The 22740-nt window shown below is 45.2% G+C and overlaps 1 protein-coding gene across 2 annotated transcripts in view; it reads left to right on the top strand.

The window, feature by feature from the left end:
* The first annotated feature begins 226 nt into the window (after nt 1-226).
* Nucleotides 227-22740, top strand: part of LOC149322693 (arf-GAP with GTPase, ANK repeat and PH domain-containing protein 1-like) — an 88161-nt gene continuing 65647 nt past the window's right edge. The window contains exon 1 of one of the 2 annotated variants that reach the window (XM_089481679.1): nt 227-2241. In XM_089481679.1, coding sequence (XP_089337805.1) covers nt 612-2241 — 1630 coding nt within the window. In that variant the 5' untranslated portion in view covers nt 227-611. The remainder of the gene's footprint in view (nt 2242-22740) is intronic. The other variant, XM_089481678.1, reaches the window with a different exon arrangement.

Here is a 22740-nt window from a genome sequence, read left to right as displayed (position 1 = left end):
TCATCGGGGGGCAAAGAAGGAGGAGGCAGCCTGAGGAGGAGGGGGAGGCTGGCCCCTTGCCATCCCAGCGAGGTCTGCAGCAACGAGGGGCTCCGGAGGTTGCGGCAGCCACGCCACAAAAGGGGGCTCTGCTCCCGGCAAGAGCCAGCGAGGGAGCTGCGATCTCTCCCCCTCCTGCTTCTTCCCTCCTCCTCCTCCTCCTTCCCCTCCCACTTCTCCTTGGGCTCGGCGTCGTCTGCACGGGAGCAGAGCAGGAGCCATCCTTGGCCCTCTGTCATCTCCGAGGCACTGCCTCCCTGCTGCTGCGGAGCCCACCCTCCAAGGCCCCCTTGGCCCCCTTCTCCTCCTCCTCCTCCTCCTCCTCCGGCGGCAGGTGTCTGACCGGAGGATGCTCCCCTTCCCGCTGCAGAGGAGGAGCCCGAGCAGCAGGTAAGGGCGCCCTGCTCGCCTCTCCCAGCTGGAAGGAAGGAAGGCAGGCAGGAAGGGCTGGCGTTGTGCCGGAGGCTTGGCCCGTGGTGCATGGACAGAGCCGGGGCCGGGCCGGGGCCGGGGCTGTCATCGGGGGCCCCCCTCCCCGCCGGAGGCGCCTCCTTCCCTGGGCAGCAGCACCCATGAGCAGAGGGGCCACCCTGCAGCGCCGGACCACCTACCTGATCTCGCTGACGCTGGTCAAGCTCGAGTCGGTCCAGCAGCAGCAGCAGCAGCAGCAACAGCAGCAGCAGCAACAGCAGCAGCAGGAGCTCCCGGAGAAGGGCAGCGGGGCCGGCGATGGAAGGAGCCCGTCCCCGGAGGGCCCAGGGGCCCGGCCCGCCAGCCCCGAGCCCGGGCTGAAGGGCCGGCGGGAGGCGGAGGAAGGGCCGGCCAAGGCCAAGCGCCAGGAGCGGACCATCCACCGCCAGGACGCCCTCTGGATCAGCACCAGCAGCAGCGCCAGCACCCCGGACTACCTGCTCCAGCTCTCGCCGGCCTCCTCCTCCTCCTCCTCCTCCTTGCCCTCCCCCGATGGCGGCAGTGGCCCCTGGGAGCCCAAGCCAGCCCCCAGGGCCAGGCTCTCCCTGGGCCCAGCCACGCCGCCCGCCTTGGCCCCCAAGCCTGAATTGCCGGGGCCCCTGGGGGCTCCTCCTCTGCGCCCCAAGCCCGAGGGAGTGGGCCTGCTGCCCCTTGCCCCGGCAGTGCCCCCCAAACCTGAAGTGGCGATGGCCCCCAAAACCGACATGGCCGCACCCTTCGCAGCCTCGTTCCTGGCCCTCAAACCGGAGCCTTCTGTTCCCGGCGTGGCCCCCAAGCCTGAGCCCTTGGTCCCCTTGATCGCCCCGACTGTGGCCCCCAAGCCTGAGCCAGCCCTGGCCTCCCTTTTTGCAGCCCAAGCCGAGGTTGCAGCATTGGCCCCCAAGGTTGCCGAGGCCCCCATCCTTCCAGGGGCTCCGGCCGTGGCCCCGAAGCCCAAAGCCATCATGGTGCCGGTCCTTCCCCCGGTGCCGCCCAAGCCAGAAGTGGTGGCCCAGGCCCTTGGCAAGGCTGGGCCGAAGGAGACCCTGGAGGTGCCCGGGGACGAGGTGCCAGCCCCTGCCCCTACTACTGCCAGCTGCTCCTCCAGCGCCGCAGCCCCAGGGCGCCGGATGCTGGTCAGCCATGCTAGCTGGGGGGGCCCTGAGCCGGGCACCCTGGAACTGAGCGTGGGCCGGGTGGGGGGCTCTTCCTTTTCCCACTCAGGGGCTTCTTCTCCTCACCCGGCGGCTGGCAACCGGCGCCTTCGCCTGGCCACCAACAAGCCTTTCAAGACGGTGACCACCACTGGGGTCAAGGTGAGCGCTGAGCCAAAGGCTGGCAAAGGAGGCCACAAAGGAGGCACCCCCAACCGCCTCTCCTGGCCAGAGAGCGAGGTCAAAGGCCGCATGAAGGTAGTGGTGGTCAAGGGCAGTGGGGAGACGGTCCCCAGAGGGGGATCCCGGGCCAAGCTGTCTCCTCACAAAAACAAAAGCAAGACTCTGGACAACAGTGACCTCAACCATGGCCCAGCTAGCCTGGTCTCTTCTGGCTCCTGTTCTTCAGAGGCAGCTGTAGGGCTGAAGAGAGGCCGGGAGGGCGGCCGGGCCTCTACCCGTGACCGTAAGATGCTCAAGTTCATCAGCGGCATCTTCACCAAGAGTCCCGCTTCCACTCCTACCCACCCTGGGCCTGGCTGGAGCCTTAGCCAGAAGGAGCTGCTCAGTGCTGAGCTGGCCAAGGGAGAACTGCCCAGTAAGTAGAGAGGCCCAAGAGGCTTCAAGGGATGGTTTGAGGGACCCAGCCCAGAAGGCTTGAGTGTGGGGTGCTAAGGGTTGAACATGGGAGATGGGCGTGGGCCAGGGGACTGACGATCCCCTCTGCTGTGGGACACTTGGTACAAGGATCAGGTTTGGTGATATGATAGTGAATGCTGTCTCTGTTGTTGGGTATCGCAAGTAGCAAGGTGACGACGGCGAGAAGCTTGCATGGTCCTTTTTTCTGCAACCTTATTCTTTTGTGCAACCTCTAGTTGGTTTCTTCTCTTCTCACCTATGCTTCTGTGAATTTCACATCGGAGGTTTGTAACACTAGGTATGTGTGTTGAAGCAGGAGATGTCTTTGAGACCGTTGGTGGGTGTGCACCTTGTGATAAACCTGTGTTGTCTCTGAGAAAGAGTTGCTCAGCTGCTTAGCCTTGTTGCCAAGGTGATGGTAGATGATGGCCACCAGCAAATGTGACTATTCACACTGAGGAGGTGTCCATAGAGGTGAGAAGGAGTGTCTCTTGGTCTTAGATTTGTGTTGCTGTGACTGAGGCCATTTTGGGGGGCGGGGTTGGATTCAGATCACCTCCGTGTCACTCAGGGAAGAGTGTACAATAATTATGTCCTCACCATAGGGTGTCTTCAGATGATGATGATGATTATGATGAAGGACGCTTCTACCAGGAGGACGTTTTGCACAGAAGATAGATGTGTCCAGCTGGGCAGAAATGACCAGGGTCACGTTAGGCTGCTTCTCATTTGTGGGTTTGATTTGGAATTGCCATACTGGGGTGTGTGTATGAAAGAGGATGCTGTGTGTTATTTCAGAAGCAAAGGACTGTATTTAACCAAGGCAGTGACACCCTTGATGGCTTCTTAACAACATGAATATTGTTTTCTTTCCCTCAATAAGCATTATTTTTATGGCACAATTGTCCCACAGTGAGGTGTTGGGCTATTTGGGGGTTACCTAGGAGATGCTCTTGTGTTGGACCAGGCTGTGGTACCAAGGTTAGACTCATTAAAGGAGGCTATCTCAGCATCCTTTGCAACATCAGATCGACACAGACCAAATTGAGGGAGAAGCAGCAAGCTCAAAACCAGGGAACATAATCTCTGCAGCAAACGGTTCTCTTGTTCATTGTGCTAACAAGAACTCTGCTGATTTTACAGGTTGCTTCCTGAGCCTTGCATGGGAGGCAGGCGGAGTGGTACAAACAAGGTGTGTGCAAATGCCTGGTGCATTAAATGGACGCTTGGGGTTCTAGAGAGATGAGGATGAAGTGGATCAGATGACATGTATTTGACAGTGGAGAGGTGTAGGGTGCTTTTTTCCTTCTCTGATTGGTATGCAGGCAATAAACTATTAAAATAATGGGATTTTTTTTAAGATCCAAATACCAAGCCATATGGACATTAATAGTGGTGCACTGCTGTGTGGAGATGTGAACGTTTAAACAGAAATTGGCAGGCTTTATGAGTATGTAGGGATTTGAATTCACGCAGTGGTCAATACTGGGTATGGAGGTTAATAACTTAAGACTCTCGATTTGCTTTCTTTTTCTTATTTTTTAAAAAAGTCAAGTTTCTAGACCTTATGGGGGGAAATTGCATGTTCATTTTGCTAGCAAGAGTCATTCCTTGTACACTGTATGGAGCATTTTATTTTCACTTTTCTTTGTGGCTTATCTCATGAGTACCAGTTGCCTTCCTCTCCTGCTGCTCTTCCATTCCTAAAGACAAGCACCATTGCTCAGCAGTAGAGCACATGGTTTGCATGCAGAAGGTCTCAGACTCAGTCCCTGGCATTTTCTAACCCATAAGAATGAGGCAGCAGAATATAAGGAAAACCTCTGCCTGAAATCCTGGAAAGCTATTGGCAGTCAGAAAAGACAGCGCTAGGCTAGATAGACTCGGCTTAAGGCAGTATCTTTTTTCTTTGAGGAATTCTTGTAAAAAATGGGGACATGATTAAGTCTCAAGAATGAAAAATTAATAAATACAGGCAATGTATACAGCTTATTTATATATATCAATGTGTTACTAATTTTTAATTTCTCTTGGTGAAGTCCAGTGCTACTCAAAGTAGAGGTATCTGGAGCCTTGTTGGCTGTGGGTCCCTGGCAGATTTCCAGGAAAGAAAGAAAAAGTTGAAGCCCATGGGCACAAATCTAGCGCCAATTCCTGGCACACTGGAAAGCAAAACTTGCTGGTCACCCACATCAGATAGCCTGAGAACCACTAGTATGGCTTAACTCAAGGAACCTTTTGTTTTTTTAGTCTGAGAGTACAGAATTCAACTTCACAAAAGCTTCTTTTTCTTTTTTAGTAGGGTAGTTCACATTCCAATGATGGACTGGGCCAAAGGCAAAAGGGTGGGACCAGAAATGTCATCATAACTTAGCTTAAACACCTTACTTCTAATAAATAAACTTTAGGGGTGGCATTTCAGCCTTTTAGAATGGGAATAGGGAATCTGTACAAAAGCTGAGAAACCACCAGATGGTGGTGTGCCATGAGAAGAGATGCATTTGAGGGCCTCCAGAGGGGCTGGATTTGAACCTAGGGTTTGAGATTCTGCACCCCTATTTTAGGCTTATAAAACTACCATGAGAATGACCAGATTAATGGGGGAAATAGGTTCCCTCAACTAATAAATGTACGTTATGATAAACGGGGTAAGGTGTCACATTTAGAAGGATGGCTCCCATTTATCTTAGGCCTCTTCTGCATACTACACTACACCATTATAACGCTTGGATACCACTTTAGCTGCCATGGCTGCATCTTATGGAATCCCAGGATTTGTAGCCTTGTGAGATATTTAGTAATCTCTTCCAGAGAGCTCTAGTGCCTCATCAAGCGATGGATCCTATGATTCTTTAGAGTGCAGGCCTGACAGCTAAAATGATATCAAAGTGTCATAATGGTGCATTGTGAAAGAAACATTGTCATTAGTTCTCTAAGCATGGATCTTTCCAATATTTTTTTTAAAAAATGTCTTTTCCTTCTGGCTGGCATACTCAGAAAGCTTGATTATGGGCTAGGTGGTTCATCAGCCTATCAAAGTATGGTTTCCCTTCTGCTTTTGATGTGTTGCTGTTGCAGAAGGGTTGGGAGAACTTCTAGCCAGAGGGCCTATTCTTTTAATTGCTCTCTGAAGTGAGAGGTTAATTGCAGTGGAAAGTTAGATTAAAGGGTATATTTTGGAAAGCAGGAATTACTGCCCCCCACTGATCTGCAAAAACAACTCTTCATTCCCACTCTTCTGTTAATATGAGACATCCCTGCGAATCTCTGTAGTGCAGGGAAGAGCTGTTCTGCTTATAGGGTCACATTTTGGCATTCAGTTCTCCTTGACAACAGAGAGCTTCTAGTAATTAGGAGAATGTGGAGAGATGGAAGGGGTGGGATCAATTGACCTTCATCCTGGGAGGCCTCTTAGAAGACTAAGGAGTTTAGTCTGCTCTTCTGTAGGAATATATCTATGCCATAGACTTAAAACGGACTTGTCATCCCCTTCTTCTCAGGAACCACATAGTTCTAGTGAAGGGATCTGAGGAGATCTCTTAGCAGAGAATTCACAGCATCCTACACTGACCTGCAATTCCAAGAGCTCTTTGGAAGAAACCAAACATGCAGGGTGATCAATGCCCTCAGGGAACAGTGGCTTTCTGAACAAGAAGGGAAAAAGTACTGTGTTGGAAATTCTAAAAACATTTGTTGTGGTGAGTCTGCCCCCAGGTCAAGAGGAATTCCATATATGTCTCTTCCGGTAGCTTTGGAAATGTTCAGAAGTGCATTTCATACACCCTTTTAAAAAAATTGCAAAAAATATGCATGATGTCATTAATACCTTAGTAATCACTAGAGAAGAAGATTGATGGGAGCCCTGTGCAGTTGTTTTCTGCTGTGGAAGCAGAACTGAAAGTTTCTTCATTTTTGAACATTTATGTTTTCAGTGTAGGACTGAAAGAACAAGTGAGAAGAATCCATCCTCTGGAACCTTGGTATTTGGGAGATAGGTAGCTTTAAAGCTGGCCTGGACAACTGTTTTATTATTAATTTATTTATTAAAAATTATACTCTCCTATCTGAGCGGCTGACATTCTGTAAAATACCGTTGTTTTCATGGCCCATGAAGTATCACACTAGCTAAGAATAGCAGCCTATTGAGTCCTCCTGCAGGTTGCTCAGCCTGCAGGAGGTAAAGGGAGGAAGCCTGTATAACTCCCAGTGCTCTGTGAGCTGCTGAATCTGGAGGGTTGAGATATTTTTCAGACTGAAAAGCCCTATTTGAATTCTTGACTAACTACCCACTTCTCTTACACATATGAATGTTGTTAATACAGGATGAAATGTAGAAGGGAGCAAACTAAATGTACACTTTTGGCACTGTCTGATTTTGCTCACATTGATTTTAATATATGTTGCAAGGGACTGGAGAAAAAGTCAATTTAAATACCTCCTGTAGGGAAAAAAAACCAGGCGCCCATAGCCCCTTTGAATAGCCAAGTCTGGATGAATAATTTTGCTTTGGGTGGCCATATTCATTTGGGAGCAACATCAGCAGCTCCTGGGAAATCCAAGGTACTGTCAAGACTTTGATATCCAGTCTTCCTTTGTGATGAGAACTTGGTGTCCAGATGCATGCTGTTTTTGGGAAGCGAGCCACGGTTCTTCAGTTGCTTCTTAAATATACATCAGTCTAGGGAATGTTCCCTTGTGAGAGGAGCCAATTCTTTCTATAGCTTTTTCTGTTGCTTTGCCCGGACAGGCTGCCTGGAATTACTGATACCTCTTAGAACTGCTGACAATGAACTGGGTGTAGTTTCTCTCATGAGGATAACAGCACTATTTACTACTATTGACTACTGGCAATCTTTTATCCCTCTGAAATAATGTTTGCTGTTTTCCTTTATACAATCAGAAAACTGAGGCACAAACCTGTTAAGGCAGCCTTAGTCCCTATTTGAGGGTCTTTCAGGTCACTTGGCAAGCTAAGGGACAGCACTGAGCAGTCCCAATCCCACTGTTCCTACATTTTGCCACTATGGAGGTTGTCACTACATGTGAACATGTCTCTCTTGAACCTTGGTTGGTTTGTAAAGGCCTAGAGAGCACATCTTAAGTCTGAACGTGCCTAAGTGTTCAAGATCTAGGGAGGGTTTGTGGGATCTGTGGACTCTTTGAGAAGCTGGGATGCACAACAACTTCAACCATCCCTAACCACTACAGTGCTCATTCTGGATGGGGCTGGGTGGAGTTGTAATCCAGGAGTATCCAGATTGCTGTAGTTTCTTCACCCTTAGCCTAGGCTAATATGCCACTACAAACTCTTTAGTCTTTAAGATGGTAAAGGATTCTTGGGGTTTGGCATGGAGAGCTGATATGGCTAGTCTTCTCTGATATGCCGGTGACTATTATTTATTATTATTATTATTAAGCTTTATTTATAAAGCGCTGTAAATTTACACAGCGCTGTACATACAATCTTTTTAATTGGACGGTTCCCTGCCCTCGGGCTTTACAGTCTAAAAGACACGACACAGAAGGAGAAGGGAAAGATGGAGGGGGCCTCTCTAGTAGGATAATACATATAAAATACATAGCAGTGAAATCATGATTTGCAGCCTAAATAACTGCTTTGTACCACAGTGGGTAAATTCAAGGTTTCACAGCACTTTATTAGCCACCTCTTGCGGTGTGCCAGTTCCAAGGAGCTGGGGAATACACAAAGGCCAGGTGATAGCATCTATTGAACCAATTTCTGTTGTGCAGAAGACATATACCAGCTTTATCAGTAGCTTGCCCTCCTTTGGTATGTGCCTCCCAACTCTGTTAGTTTAGTTTTGTCACTGGCCATGGCTTCTTGGGCAATGTGGGAAGGGCAACATATGCTGTGTCATGGCATGTGGCCCCCAGCCCTGTTCTACCCCCTCCAAAGCTGTCACACCTGAATATTTTGAGACACCTGATTTGAAAAAGAAATGCTTCCACATGAGTAGTTTCTGAAGGCCTCTAGGAATGGCAGTTTACATTTATACAGCTCCCAAGCCAAAAAATGTTCCATGGCATATCTTCCAACTGTCCTAATTTAGTAAAGGGAGTGCCGATTAATCCTCTGTCATCCCACTTTTCTAGTTCCTTTTAAAATGTCCTAGTTTCTCTCCCCTCCTATTTTCTCCATTTGTCCTCTACAGTGATGTTACTAGGGGTATGTGTGTATGTGTGTGGGGGGTGCACATTGCACCAGGTAACACCTAATAGGGGGGTGACACCACTACTCCTCAAAAACCTACCTTTTGGCAGAAACAGGCTGTTGCATTCATCTGCTTCCTTTTAAAATGCTTTAAGAGGTGGTGAGAGTGGGGTGAAGATCAGTGGAAGGACAAAGGAGAGCCCCCCCCCATTTTTAAAATTAAAATTTCAAATGTCAACATTTTAATTTAAAAATATTTTTTGAAATGTTAATTTTTAAAAATTCTTTTAAAATTTTCTTTAAAAACATCACATTTTAACCAAATGTTCACTATACATATGTAAATACATTTAGGTTGTGCATATGATATTGCAATTTGAATGTATAATTTTAATTTTTCTAGTTGTTTACGTCACAACTATCAGCATTACATTCAGTGGTATATGGGAATTACAATTTACGAGTAACATTAGTGCATAAAAAGCATTACTAAGGATTATGTATATGGTGTGAAATGGGAGGAGGTCAATGGGGAGGTGACACTATGAGTTACCACACTGAGTGACGCCAACACTATGGATGCTACTGGTCCTCTGGTTGCATCAGTTGCTGCAAATTGAGTTCAAAGTACAGAAATAGTTTGCACTCAACTAACTAAGCAGAGGGAGAGGAGAGAAGGGGACAGGTAGCCCTCTTTTCCCCGTAGGCTCAAGCAAAAGACAACTGCAGCAGCCACCTCTGCTAGTTTGTGTGTTTTTCCTCATTAATAACTTTCTCCATCTTGACCACACTCTGATGTTCTTGGGGCACATGTGTCCCAGTTTTCATCTGTGAAATGTTGGAGAGTATACCATGAAACTTGGAAGTATAAGCAGGTCACTGGTTTTGTTTTTAGTCCTCAAACGGGGATGGCGTGGTTCCCCCAAAGGTGTAAAAATTGGCCCTTGCATCCATCACAGTTGCATACTCCTGATGCAGTTTTCACATTAACTGTCGTGGGTTTCTACAGGGAACCCAGGACATAGTACTTTCCATGAATTGGGTGCTGAGAATTCTCTCTAGGAATCCACCCCTCCTTTTCACTGCTGCAATTCCCAGAGCTTCCTAAGTGAGCAAGAAGCTATTAGCAACTTAATCCCATGCACATACATCCAGGTGTTAAAACATTTATATCCATTTCTATATAATGAAGTCTGTGGGCAGCATACCAGTAAAATAAATTTAAACAATGTATAGCAATTGAAAGATTTAGAACAGTAAAGAAAAATTTAAACAGACTGAAAGCATATTAAATGTTTTAACAAGCTGAAACAAGCTGAAACAAGTTAAAAACCATGTGCATTTTTGGATTTGGAGGAAATTCTTAGGCCCCAAAGGCTTTAATATAATGACATGTTTTACTTGATGCTGACTTGAAGCCAACATAGGTGTCAATCAAGCTTGGAACTAGAAAGCATTCCTTAACCTGGGCACTAGGGCAGAGAAGGTCCTTTCCCACAATCCACCCAGGGCATTTCCTCACTGGTGGCACACAGAAAAAGGCCTCTCCAACAGGCTTCACTTTTCAGACTGGTATACATAGGGATGGCATACATAGGGACTGGCATAAAAGTGTTCCTTCAGATATCAAGATCCTAAGTTGTTTAGAGCATTAAATACCACCACTAGCCCCTTCAATTCAGTCCAGAAGTCTCTTGGTAGCCAGTGCAATTCCTTTTTATTTTACAGTCGGCCCTTCTTATACAGAGATGTTTTATACACAGAATCAAGCATCCACGGTATGAAAATGTTAAAAAAAAGTATAAATTTCAAATATTAATCCTTCTAGGGAACTATTTAGTTTGTAGGGCAGAACTGTCTGGACATCAGGTTGGTTAACTTCCTGGGGATGGGAGTTGAGCACACCTGAAAGCCAGTGTGGCGTAGTGGTTTGAATGTTAGATAATGACTCTAGAAACCACGGCTGGATTCCCAGCTCAGCCATGAAACCCACTGGGTGACTTTGGTCAAGACAAATGCTCTCAGCCTCAGCGGAAGGCAAAAGCAAACTTCCTTCGAACAACTCTTGCCAAGAAAACCGCAGGGTTGCCATAAGTCAGAAACAACTTGAAGGCACACAACAACAACAACAACCCTGCTGTTGTGCCATCAAATTTCAGCATCACAACAGCAGAAATAAACAAATAAGTACAAAAGTGCCACCAGCTGCTGCTCTTTATGGTGTTACTTTTTCAGTTTGTATCCACAGAAACAATATCTTGCGAACTCTAATGCAAATTGTTCTAATGCAGTGTTCTGTTTTGTCAAAGGTACATGTTGTGAGAACAGGTTAGAACAGAGCACATATGCCAGAGCTATTACCCTGGGAATCAGAGTTCATCTGTATCTGTGGTTTCTAAGGACATGCATTGTTTTATTGTTAAAAGGATTTCATTTTACAGGCTTTTCTTTCTTGCACAAAGTCAAAAGCATTTAGGAGCAATCAAGTGATCTCTAGAATTATTTATCAGGATGGAAATGTTCTTAAGGTACATTTTTAACATGGCCAAATGTTAACTGATTGTGAATGTTGTAACTCCACAACACATGTCAGGTGCGTTACAATATGCAGGTGATGGATGAGACAGTATTCAACAGCAAGAAACAATAGGGCAATTTGATTTTTTTTTAAAAAAAATCAAAAGTAAATGGTTCCTTCTCATGTAATATTTGTTATCCTAACATATGAATGCCAGGGATCAATGACAAATATGTTGGGGTAACAAGAGCCATGGTGGCATAGTAGTTTGATTGTTGGACTACAGCTTTGCAGACCAGGGTTCGATTCTCAGCTCAGCCATGAAACCCATGGGTGACCTTGAGCATGTCACACACACACAGCCTCAGGGGAGGGCAATGGCAAACCTCCTCTGAACAAATCTTGCCAAGAAAACTGCAAATAAACCTAATTTCAAAAATCAATAGTATACTTCCAGTTGCCCACCCCATCATATACATGTTTCATTTGGGACGAGGCTCATTATGAGCAGAGTCATGGGTTCCTTCTGGCCCTGTCTTTTCTGTGATCTCAGAGCCATATCAGCAGGTAATTGTGGATTGCAAATGTTGAATCATTCACTTCTAGAAAACATACCCAGGGGTAGCCATGCTGGCTATATAACAAAGTACAATAACACCCCAAATCCACAAAACAGTATATGCACAATATACAGTTTCCAAGCTTTTGAAGCTCCATTGGCTCATCAGGTGAAGGTGTTCAAAATCATACAGGAGGGAAGGAAATGATGATGTTAGTTATAGGCCTGCATTTTGTAAAGATATGAAGGGACAATTTTGGTAACATTTTGACAAAATGCAGGCCTGTGACTAACATTGTCATTTTTTCCTTTCTTTCTCCTGTGTGATTTTGAACACCTTTGCCCGATGTGGAGTGGAGCTTCAGAAGCTTGCAACATCCATATTGTGAATTTTGGTTGGTCACTTAAGGGTGTCAACTGTTTTGTGGATTTGGGTTGTTACTGTAATTTACTCCTAGAATTATCTCACTGTACAGCTATGCAATGTCACATGACATATAAGAGAGAGACATATGAGAGCGATTACCAGTGAGTGTGTACTCAATAGGAAGGTGTAGGCAGTCCCATCTCCCTGGCAATATAGCTGTAAGGCAAGGGTGCGGAACCTCTTTCAGCCAAAGGGCTTTTGAATTTTAGAGAAGTTCTCAGGGGACATATTCTGCTACAGGGCAGAGCAAAAAGGTGGAACTCAAACTGCCAACATATTTTAGTGTAAAGCCTTTGCTGCTTGTAACTAAGGCGCAGGAAAGGCATTCCAGTGATTTAAATTCAGCCAGGGAGAGGCATGATGTACAAAAATTGTGAACCTCAGTCCTCCCACAAATGCTGCTGTCATGGTGCGCAAGTAGGTGTGGCCATCTTGGGAAGTCCAGAGCACTGGATTATAATCCCAGGAGGGCTGTATTCTCATGAACTCCAGAACAAAGTTGGTGGAAGAGTTGGAGGCTCGTGCCTCTCTTAGGAGTCTATCAGACAAGGCAAATTGGAAGTATAATCCAATGGCAATCCAAACACAATCATGGGGTTTCACGTTATTGCGTGATAGACTACCACACGCAATTTCGGGCAATGGCAAGCTATTTTTGGGCAATGGGAAGTCAGTTTGAATGCAGTTCTAGTGAATTCACGTGAATGCATTCTGGCCCCACTTTCTTTTCATTCGAAATTAAGAGAAATTCCTCCTGTGTGATAAACTCCTCTGACTAGGATGGAAAGCTGAGCCCCCTCCCCCCCCCCCCATGATCTGACAAAGCATCAAGACTCCTTTCCTCCAGGGATGTCACTAGGGGGATGTGGGCAATACCAGGTGACATCCTCAGGGATGTGTGATATCATTGCTCTGAAAACATCTGCATTTTGGCAGAAATTTACCTGCCTCCCTTTAAAATGCTGAAGAAATGGTGTGAGTGCAGCAAGGCTGAGTGGGAAGTAAAAGGAGAGCCTCCAGATATTTTTTTAAATTAAATTTTAAGTTTTAACATTTTTTATATTCTTAATTTTTTTTAAAAAAATATTCTTTTAAAATTTTCTTTAAAAACATCAAGTCTTGCCAAATTTTCACTTTAACCACATGAAACAATGTCCATGTAAATTCAGTGAGGCTGTACCTATGATACAGTAATTTAAAGGTGTAATTTTAATTTTGCTAGTTGTTTATGCCACAACTGTTGAGTGAAATATGGGAATTATGATTTATGGGTGGCATTAGTACAAAAAACATTACTAAGGATTCTGTATGGTGTGGTATGCCATAGGGGTTTGCCAAAATAGGGGTGTGCCATAAGTCAGAGATGACGTAAAGGCACACAACAACAAACAACAAAAATGCTTATTATAATTAACTTCATTTATACCCCCTTCCCTCCCCCCTTTCCTTCGCTCCTTCCATGAGGCTGTTTGCTACTACTGATTCAGACCATTTTACTTTGCAGCCTCGTACTGCTTGCATGGGTCAGCAGTGCCTCTGCAGGGCAGTGAGGGTAGCCAGTCTTTTCCACCCAATCCCTGCTACTGATCGGAGCTAGGGTTTGCTGCATGGGGTGCCTTTTGCTCTGCCACTGAGCTATGACCCATTCCCAAGCTACTCTAGTCTCTAGCCATTTATTGCTACTGCTGCTGATGAATGGAGTTTGTGAACTCCACAATCTGGCCTCATTTATTGGACAGTTTTATTGGCATATTAGATCAAACAGCAACTCTCTGCAAGCTCAGAAAAACAGCAAAAGGAAGTACCATTCTGGTCTTTTCTTTTTTAAGGTTTTTAATCCTTCAATGTCAACTTATGGCAACCATATGAATTTCACAGGGTTTTCTTATGCAAGGAATCCTCAGGTCTTGCCAGTTACTTCCTCTGAAATATAATGTACAACACCTGGTATTCATTGACAGACTCCCATCCAAATACTAACCAGGATTGACCCTGTTTAGCTTTCAAGATCAGACAGAGATCTGGTGTCTTTAGGATATTTAGACCCTGGAACAGCTTGAAGGTCACATTTTCCATCTTCTTTTCTAGTTCTTTGACTGCTAAAAGGAAGATTTGATAATGGGTGAGCAACTTCCAAATAATGAAATACTAAAGTCAAATCCCCTGTGCCATAATGTTTCTAATTTTTGTCTGTAAGTGTAAAAACTGGACAGTGAAGAAAGCTGCCAGGAAGAAGATCAAGTTATTTGAAATGTGCTGGAGAAGAGTTTTATGGATACTGTGGACTGCTAAAAAGACAAATAAATGGGTCCTGGAGCAAATTAGACCTGTACTCTCCCTAGAAGCAACAGATGCTGTCATACTTTGAAAATAGCATGAGATGACATGACTAATTAGAAAATACAATAATGCTTGGTAAAGTAGAAGGCAGTAGGAAAAGAGTCACATCAGCGGGACTGATTTAATCTATGACCCTGAGTCTGCAAAACCTGAGCAAGGCACTTGATGATCAGGTCTCTTGGAGGTCTATCATTTATTAGGTCATCATATGTTGAAGGTAACTTGACAGCAAAACCAGCAATAATTTATAATAATAGAATCTTAGAGTTGGAAGGAATCACAAGGGCCATCTAATCCAAACGCCTGCCATGCAGGAATCCACAACTAAAGCACTCCTGAAAGATGCCCAACTTCCAGCTTCTGTTTAAGGACCTCCAGAGATGGAGAGCCCACCATCCCAGGAAGTCTATTCCAACTTCTACTGAAGTCTCTGAATCCAGAGTATGACTCCACAGGATTAAAAAAACAAAAACATCCCACTAATTTAAAAGCAATGAAATATCTGCTTGAGATGTTTCTTAAGAAAACCAAGTCTATGAGTCTCACAGTTTGGATTCTCTTGTGTTTCTGGTCATCAGAAACTGAATGGTGGGTCCCTTCAGTTTTCCATGATTAGCACCAGCAAAGGAAGTTATGTGAAAATAAACAAAATACAGTGTGCATCTTTGCTTGGATTTCATAACTTGCAGAAATTAAGATTTCCCTTGGCTTGGGTTTTTGTTTGTTATTAAAGACGTGCATTTCTACAAGCAAAAGAAATGAGTCAATGGAATTTCGAGACACAGGGCCTATGTTCTTGAACCCACTTTGGTAGGGAATGATTAAGGAAGAACAGGCAAGATTCACATCCTGTAATCGTAAAGGGAATATTAAATAATTCCCCCCGTTGCTCGCTTCTGCTATTAAAAGTGCTGGAGGGTGGTTCTGAGCGGCAATGCACTCAGCATTCAGAGCACCACAGAATGGAAGGAGATGTCTGTGAGGGGCTCTGCGGTTAGCCGCACGCACAGGGAGAACAGCACCATTTATCAGGAGCATGCCAGCTGCAGTTTCAAAGGAGATGCATTTTGTATTCTGCCTGTGGATGTTTTTATGGCCATTACGGGATGCCAAGTGGGTGAATTGTGGCATAGGCCAGTGCAACACGACAGCATGGTAGGTATCGAAGGTGGATAAATTTCATGATGAGCAAAAGTGTTCAAGAAGTGTTCTCTTTTTTTAAGGTACACTTTTTAAAAAAAGATGTAGTCTTTTCTTAAAATAGATTTTTAATAAGAATTTTCAATGCTTCTGGAGAAAAATGATAAAACAGGTTGGAAAATTTTAGCTGGGGATTTTTTTAAAAAAAAAATGAATAATTCTAATTTATTCCTTGGAGAGGGGAAGACATTCTGTCTTTTTCTTTATTCTTCAAGAACAGAAAATGTATTTGAAAACAGAGGCAGGCACTCATCCATTGTTGCATCAGTAGATATCTGCTCTTGTGCGTCTGGGCCAGAGCACGTTGAGGCCTCAGAATAATACATTTTGGACTAGAGCTTCCAAAATAGCTAATAGGTGAACTAGCTGATGAACTGTCGTCAGTGGTTCAATGGGAACAGTGCTTGCCTTCCCGCGTCCCCTGCTGCACTCTGAATTTAACATTCCTAGCTGCCTGTAGAAAGGATTGGTTAAAACATATGAATGTATGGAATTTTTAAAAAATCATAGTTAGTTTTAAATTGTGAATGGAGCTGTGGTCCTATCTGTGTATGACTATGTGCCCACATGAGCCTGGCTGTCCTAGCACATCCTCTTTCCCAGAATGAGGCTGTCATGAGCTTCCTTCAGTCCCTCAGTCTGTCTCATCTGTGCTATGGCTAGCTCTGTGTTTCTTTGGTTTTTGGAAGCAGTCCATATTTGGATTCTGAAAAAGAGAGTTGAACATATCTCCTCTTCAGACAAAATTGCTTTGAGCTGGGTGGATGGGTGCATACCAAATGCTGGGTTCTGTCTCTTGAAGCAGTGTCCCAGCCATCTTCATTTACCTTTTCTAAGAATGAGCCAGTGAGGCCCCAAAACCTCCATTTGCCTACATGGACATAGGACAAATCTTCAGGCTTGCAGTGGGAAGCTTCCCAGAAATCCATAAACCTGTGACACACATGGGAGATGGCCACTGATTTGAAGTGCTTCCTTACCCCTCTCCTCATGTTTTTGCAGGCCCACTCTGGATCGATTCTCTCTCTTGCCTGCAATTAATACGAGTGGCAGGCAGGCATAGTGCCAACTAAGCCATCTTGTAATTTGCTCTCTTAGGTCCCACCTGACCTCTTGGTTTACATGATAGGGATGAAATACAGCAGCCTCTTGGCAAGGTTCAAATCCAAGTGCTATTGGTTGGCACACTTCTCTGAACACTTGGAGGGAGGCATGTAGCTGATCCCATTCCCTGGAGCACATCAATCATGCATCTGGAAATCAGTGGAAACCACACTGTGTGCCAAGACTGTCAAGGTATTGGGTGGAATTAAGACTGGAAGAATGCTTTGAAACTGGGTTGATTATGAAGTGGTGGGCACTGGACAGGAGCGGTAGATAAGGTTGGACTATTTGGAATGAGAAAAGGGCTAGGTAATCAAGCATTTTAAAGCTAATGGGTAGTTTTAAGTATGCTTACATTAAACACAGATCTGGGGAAGAAATATTTTAAAATGCTTAGGGCCTGCTTGCATTTTTCATCATTTCTACAGAAAGGCTGCATATACAGTGAAAATCCCTTCTTGCATTTCTGTTCAGTTAGTCACTTTCCCCCCATCCTCTGTATCAATTAGCAGTAGGTGAAACTTCTTTTCTCTTTCTTAAGAGTCTTCACAATATTTGAGCCAATTGATCTTTTAGAGACTGAACTCTACTTAGATAAATTGTGTGTGGGCTTTGGTATGTGGAGTGGACTGGTTTTACAAGAATCTTACTCATCCACCAGTGTTCCACCAACAGGATCCCGATTAGGACTTGCCACAGCTACATAAGTCTTCAAAAATAGGTTGAGGGAGGGATGTGGCAAGTCTAGTTCTGGGCACCTTTACAAGGTGTGTATGTTTGATTGCTAGGTTTCTCTATTCTAAGGGCATAGGTTATGCAATGATCGAAATTTAATAATGCCATGAAAATGGTAATATAGCTGTCCCATCTAGATGAAAATATATGAAGATCCAGGGTAAAAGAAAAATCTATCTCTCCTTTTCTCATCCCTCACATAGGAGGAAAAACTATGCTGTTGCTGCTTAGTCTTCCTTTTGGACAGCCAAGCCACCTAAAAATGGCTTATTACATTTCTGAGAATTGTTCAGGTTTATATTCCAGAGGAAGGAAGTCCCATGATTGTGGACCAGCTCTTTGAAAGATGTTGTGGTACCAGTTTGCCATAGAGGCAGTGTAGTCAAGGGTCTTGACTGTAACATCTCTCTGGAAAGTGTGTACTACAAGACTCAAGGGGTTGTGCACTGGTAAAATTAAAGAACAGTGGAACACAAAGGGGAAGGTGCCTCTTCATTTAAGTTTTCATAGATCAAAAACTATACTTTTTTTCTTGTGTCTACTTGGAAATAAAGATAGTGTAGGTCCAGAGCTTTTGGCTAATGTGTTTTTTGTGATCTAAACCTGTCCTGACGCACTGTGCATTAGCTGAAACTTCTAAACCATTAGTGTGCAACTTATGGTCCTCTGATAGTGTTCGACTCCAACTTCCAGGAGACTTAGTCAGAAAAGTTAATGATATGGGAAGCTGGGAGTTTCTGTACAGTGGTGCCTGGGAGGCCCAGGTTGCCCATCCCTCTTCTAAACAGACATCAAGATAGTCCATTCACAAAATCTGTTAATTTTACACTTCTTGTTGTTGTGTACCTTGAAGTAATTTCCAACTTATGGCAACCCTAAGGTAAGATTTGCTCAAAGGAAGTTTGCCTTTGCCTTTGCCTTCCTAAGAGGCTGGGAGTGTGTGTCTTGCCCATGGTCATCCAGTGGGTTTCGTTGGCTGGGTAGAAATTGAAACCCTGGTCTCCACAGTTGTAGTCCTGTGCTCAAACCACTACAACACACTGGCTCTCTGAAGACTCTACACAGCCCCATCTGAAAACAGTGCTTAATTGTTTATCTAGAACAGTGGTAGGCCTCCTTCATCAGAAGACTGTTAGACTGCAGCTCCCATCAGCATTAATCACCATCACCAGTGGAGAGGGTTTATGGGAATTTCAATCCAACAATCCTAGGAGGACCACAATCACCCATTGCTGATGTGAAGAAATGTTCATATTGAATTGGCTGCTAGAATACCATTGTGTTCTTGGAGAAGTAGCTGAAGGAAGCCAGCAATTGATCTACAAATAGTCTGAATTATATGGCTCTCAGATGATGTTGGATTGTAAATCCCAGCATTCCTAACTGTTGCCTGTGCTGGCTAGTTTTACTGTGAGTTGCAGTTTGAAAACATTGGGAGGGCTACATCATGATTCCCAATCCTGTGGTAAGGAAGAGCTGCTTATCACATGGAGGTGCTGCCATCCCATGTAAAAAAAATCTGCTGCCAGACACTCCTGGCATGCGCTCTCAGTGGTGTGGAAATCCTGCACCCTCTTGAGTCTTGTGATTCAAGCTTGCCAGACAATCTGGCCTAAGATCATGGGCATCCTTCCTCTGGAGAATTTCTGGAGTACAAACCTGAATTGTAGGAAATATATCTTCTTTTCACAATTCAGATCCAGGGCAGACAAATTAAAGCATTTGTTCACAAAACGTATTAATTTCACTTCTGGAATTCATGACCATATGACAGTGATGGTGAACCTTTTAGAGGCCGAGTGCCCAAACTGCAACCCATAACCCACTTATTCATTGCAAAGTGCCATGTCCCTCTGGCTTTCTAGTAACAAACTCTGTGCTGGGGTGAAGGCACATGTGCCCACAGAGAGGGTTCTGAGTGCCACCTCTGGCACGCGTGCCATAGGTTCGCCATCAATGCCATAAGATATGGTGATGACAACAAAATTCAACACCTTTTTAAAAAGGTTTAGAATTATATGTGCAAAATCAGGAGACTAAGGCGCGTTACAGACCGCCCCTTTGGGGTGGCCTGTAGGTGCACCTTTCCCCGCCGGATCGGGGCCTCAGCGGCCAGAACGGCAGCCGCTGAGGCCCCGATTCGCCGCTTTCCGGGCTGCGGGGAAGCAGCAAAAGGCCCCTTCCCCACAGCCTGGAAAGGGGAGTCCTTGGGGCTTCAAGCCCCAAGGACACCCCGCGGCGGCGGGGAGGAGAAAGGGGCCCTTTGGCCCCTTTCTCCTTTGGTCCGCTGGCCACAGCTGTCTGAAGGCTGCGCCCAGCGGACCAAACCAGGAAGGAGCTCCGAAACGGAGCTCCTTCCGGGGTCGTGGAAAGGGCGCCCTAGGTGCCCTGCCGCGACCCCAATACGTCACAACCGCGCCGCCTCGTTTGGAGGCGGCGTGGTCGTGACGTATCGATGGTGGCGGCCGTGAGGAACGGCCACTGGCATTTTGTGCGCGCACAGCGCGCACTAAGGTTAGGGCGGTGTGGAAGCACCGCCCCGCCTTAACCCTAGTATGCACTCTGCGCGTACTTTTAAGCCCGTTTGTAACGGGCCTTTGTCTCTTTCCATGCTGGCTAAACAGCCCAGCCACAGCATATTTTTTGTCAGAGGGTAGAAAAATTAAACTTTGGAATACAACTCTTAGAATCTGCTAGCCATCATGATAGCTGGTTCTGTTTTCTGAGTACACCATATGGCTGGGATCATCAGATACAAGGAGCAGGTGGCTGTTGCTACTTTGTGTTGCTCTGTGAACTTACAGAGTGGTTTATCCTCTGCTCCAAACAGAGTGCTGAGTGAGGTGATCTGCTTCAGCAAGGCATTATGCATGATAAGATGCTCTATCAGTGGGCCTCAGACTTTTTGGGCTACTTCTCCCTTTTCTTTTGGGCCACAACCTTAGCACAGGGTATCAAATTTGAAAGCTCCTTTTTGCTGCTACTTCTCCTTTGCTGCCATGTGCTCTAATTCTTCATCCCATCCATGCTTCAAAAAGCCACTGGTTCTCCTTTGGTTGAAAGCCCCCCTGCTGTCCCCTTTTTCCACACTTCCCCCTTGGATCTTTCTACTGCCTCCTGGATCTTTCTACTGGCCGCCTACTATGGGAATCACTGTTGTAGATGGTGCAACCACAGGCTGAAACAGTTGCTTGTGTGTTATATGGGCATCTTCGTATAGTGAGAGTTGTGCAAATTGGGATATTTAAAAATACTGACTGAAAAATTGAGCTTAATATGAAGCATCTTTGAAGGTGTGTGTGTGTGTGTGTGTGTGTGTGTGTGTGTGAGAGAGAGAGAGAGAGAGAGAGAGAGAGAGAGAGGTTTCTCAGATTGTTAGTATGAACTTGAATCTTAATGGTGTTTTTAGCAAAAGCAGATGTTGTCTGAGGGCTAAATATGTCACATGCAGTTTAGGATAATTCACTTTTTTTATACTCATGATCCCTGATCTAGATTGGAACTCTCACCTACAAATAGGGGAGGTTTAAATCTTCCCACCAAACTTTTCTTCACATTCCTGTATTCATGTGCTCAAAAAAATGTGAGCTGTGGCAGGGAAAGCATTGGCAGAGACCCCAGGTGATTAGATCCTGCCCTAAAGAAAGTGCACAGTTTAAAAAACAACAACAGGGCGCTGCAGCTCTCAGAATCCCCCAGACAAACCCTGAAAGCAATAACACAGAGAAGGTTTTTTGAGAAACAGAGTGTCTACTTTTGATCAGACTAAGAAAGGTACACTGGAATTAGAATCCTACTTAGGTGCTAAACTTTCCATGTGTGCCAGCCCTCCTCTCCCGTCCTTCCTGCTCACTGTCTTTGTTCTGAGCACATCACATTTGAAAAATGCCAGAGCTCATTTCCTGAGTTGTTTCAGGATGTTTTGGGTACCCTGGGCCATTCTCACTACTTGAGTCTGATTTGATATGATACAATTTCTTCGTCCTGCCAGAAAATATAATAGTTTTTTAAGCGTCCTGCTCTCTGGGGACTTGGTTTGCTGGAATCTTCTTAGCCACCCTCAAGGGTGGTTGGTCAAAGCAAGCTAGGGAGTCCTGATTGCAAAGGGGATTGCTGGAGTGTCTAAGGGCCAATGGGAAGATAAAGAGTTCCTTCCTGCTGTGGTTTCCAAACCTGAAACTTCCGCAGGAAAGACCGGAGGCCAGCTGTGGGAGCTTTCTGGGTGGTTCCATAACCTGAGGAAGGGCCAGTAGGTGTGTGAAGAAACTTCAGGCCAAGAAACTACAGAGGACTTGAAACAGGGTCCTTTCAGTGTTGGGAACTGACAAGTGGAAATTCTCCTGATCCAGCTGTGGATCAAATAGCAGGGGTGAAATTGTCTGGGTACTCCTTTCTGTCATTCACCTTTTGAATTTTTCCTCCAGTTCCTCACCATGGTGTGCTTATGCTGCTCCAGAGTGTGCTTCTGATAGATTTGCTAAGTAGCCTTAAGCAGGTCACTGTATCATGTACTTCTCCCTTGCTACCCGTCCGTAATAGAGGTACAATGATTTTGTTTATGATTTATTTATAAGTTACATTTCTAACTGACTTTCTTTTCACTTAAGACTGATGAACAACAGGATCACTACTAGGGTTTAATTTCTGATTTTCGCCCAATAGTGATAAGGCTGCTTGGGTTATTGTAGCACTGAAAAAAATACATGTTGAAATTATTGTGCATCTAGACCACCACAGTTTCCAATCTGACCTGCAGCTATATTCTCTTTAAAGAAGTGCTCCCTACACTACATGCTGAAAGTGCCAGACAGACCTCATCTCACCAACCACCCAGTGAGGAGGGCTAAGTCTTCTCAAGAAAGAACAAAAGAGAATTTAAGGGTATCACCATGTAATTTGCTGAGCATAATCCTGTGTGGGAAATGAACCTTTCGTCATTTAGCTCTCTAGACGGTTCAAAAGTGTACAGTATGTGCTTCTAAATATCCTCTTCAGGAAGGCCTACAATGGCCTGTGAAAATAGTATCTGATGGTTTGTTAGTGTTGTGTGCCTTCAAGTTGTTTCCAATTGATGGTGATCCTATAGCATGTTTTTTGGGGGAGGGAGTTGGCAAGATTTGTTCAGAGGGGGTTTGCCACTGCCTTCCTATGAAGCTGAGAGAGTGTGACTTGCCCAAGGTCACCCAGTGGGTTTCCATGGCCGAGGTGGGACTCGAACCCTGATCTCCAGAGTCATAATCCAATGCTCAAAGCACTACACCACTCTGGATCTGGTGATACTTCTTGTTAAATTGCAAATAATGGAAATCCAGACTGATTAGAAGTAGGGTTTTGTTGAAAGTTTGCCAGTGAACATTTTCACCAGAAAACAGAGTGCGCTGAGTTTCCATGAACATGCCTTCA

This window comes from Sceloporus occidentalis, unplaced genomic scaffold (genome assembly GCF_023333645.1).
Source record: "Sceloporus occidentalis isolate IW3139 unplaced genomic scaffold, rSceOcc1.0.p SCAF_1, whole genome shotgun sequence".
Classification (NCBI taxonomy): Eukaryota; Metazoa; Chordata; class Lepidosauria; order Squamata; family Phrynosomatidae; genus Sceloporus; species Sceloporus occidentalis.
This window is presented reverse-complemented; position numbering and strand designations above follow the sequence as displayed.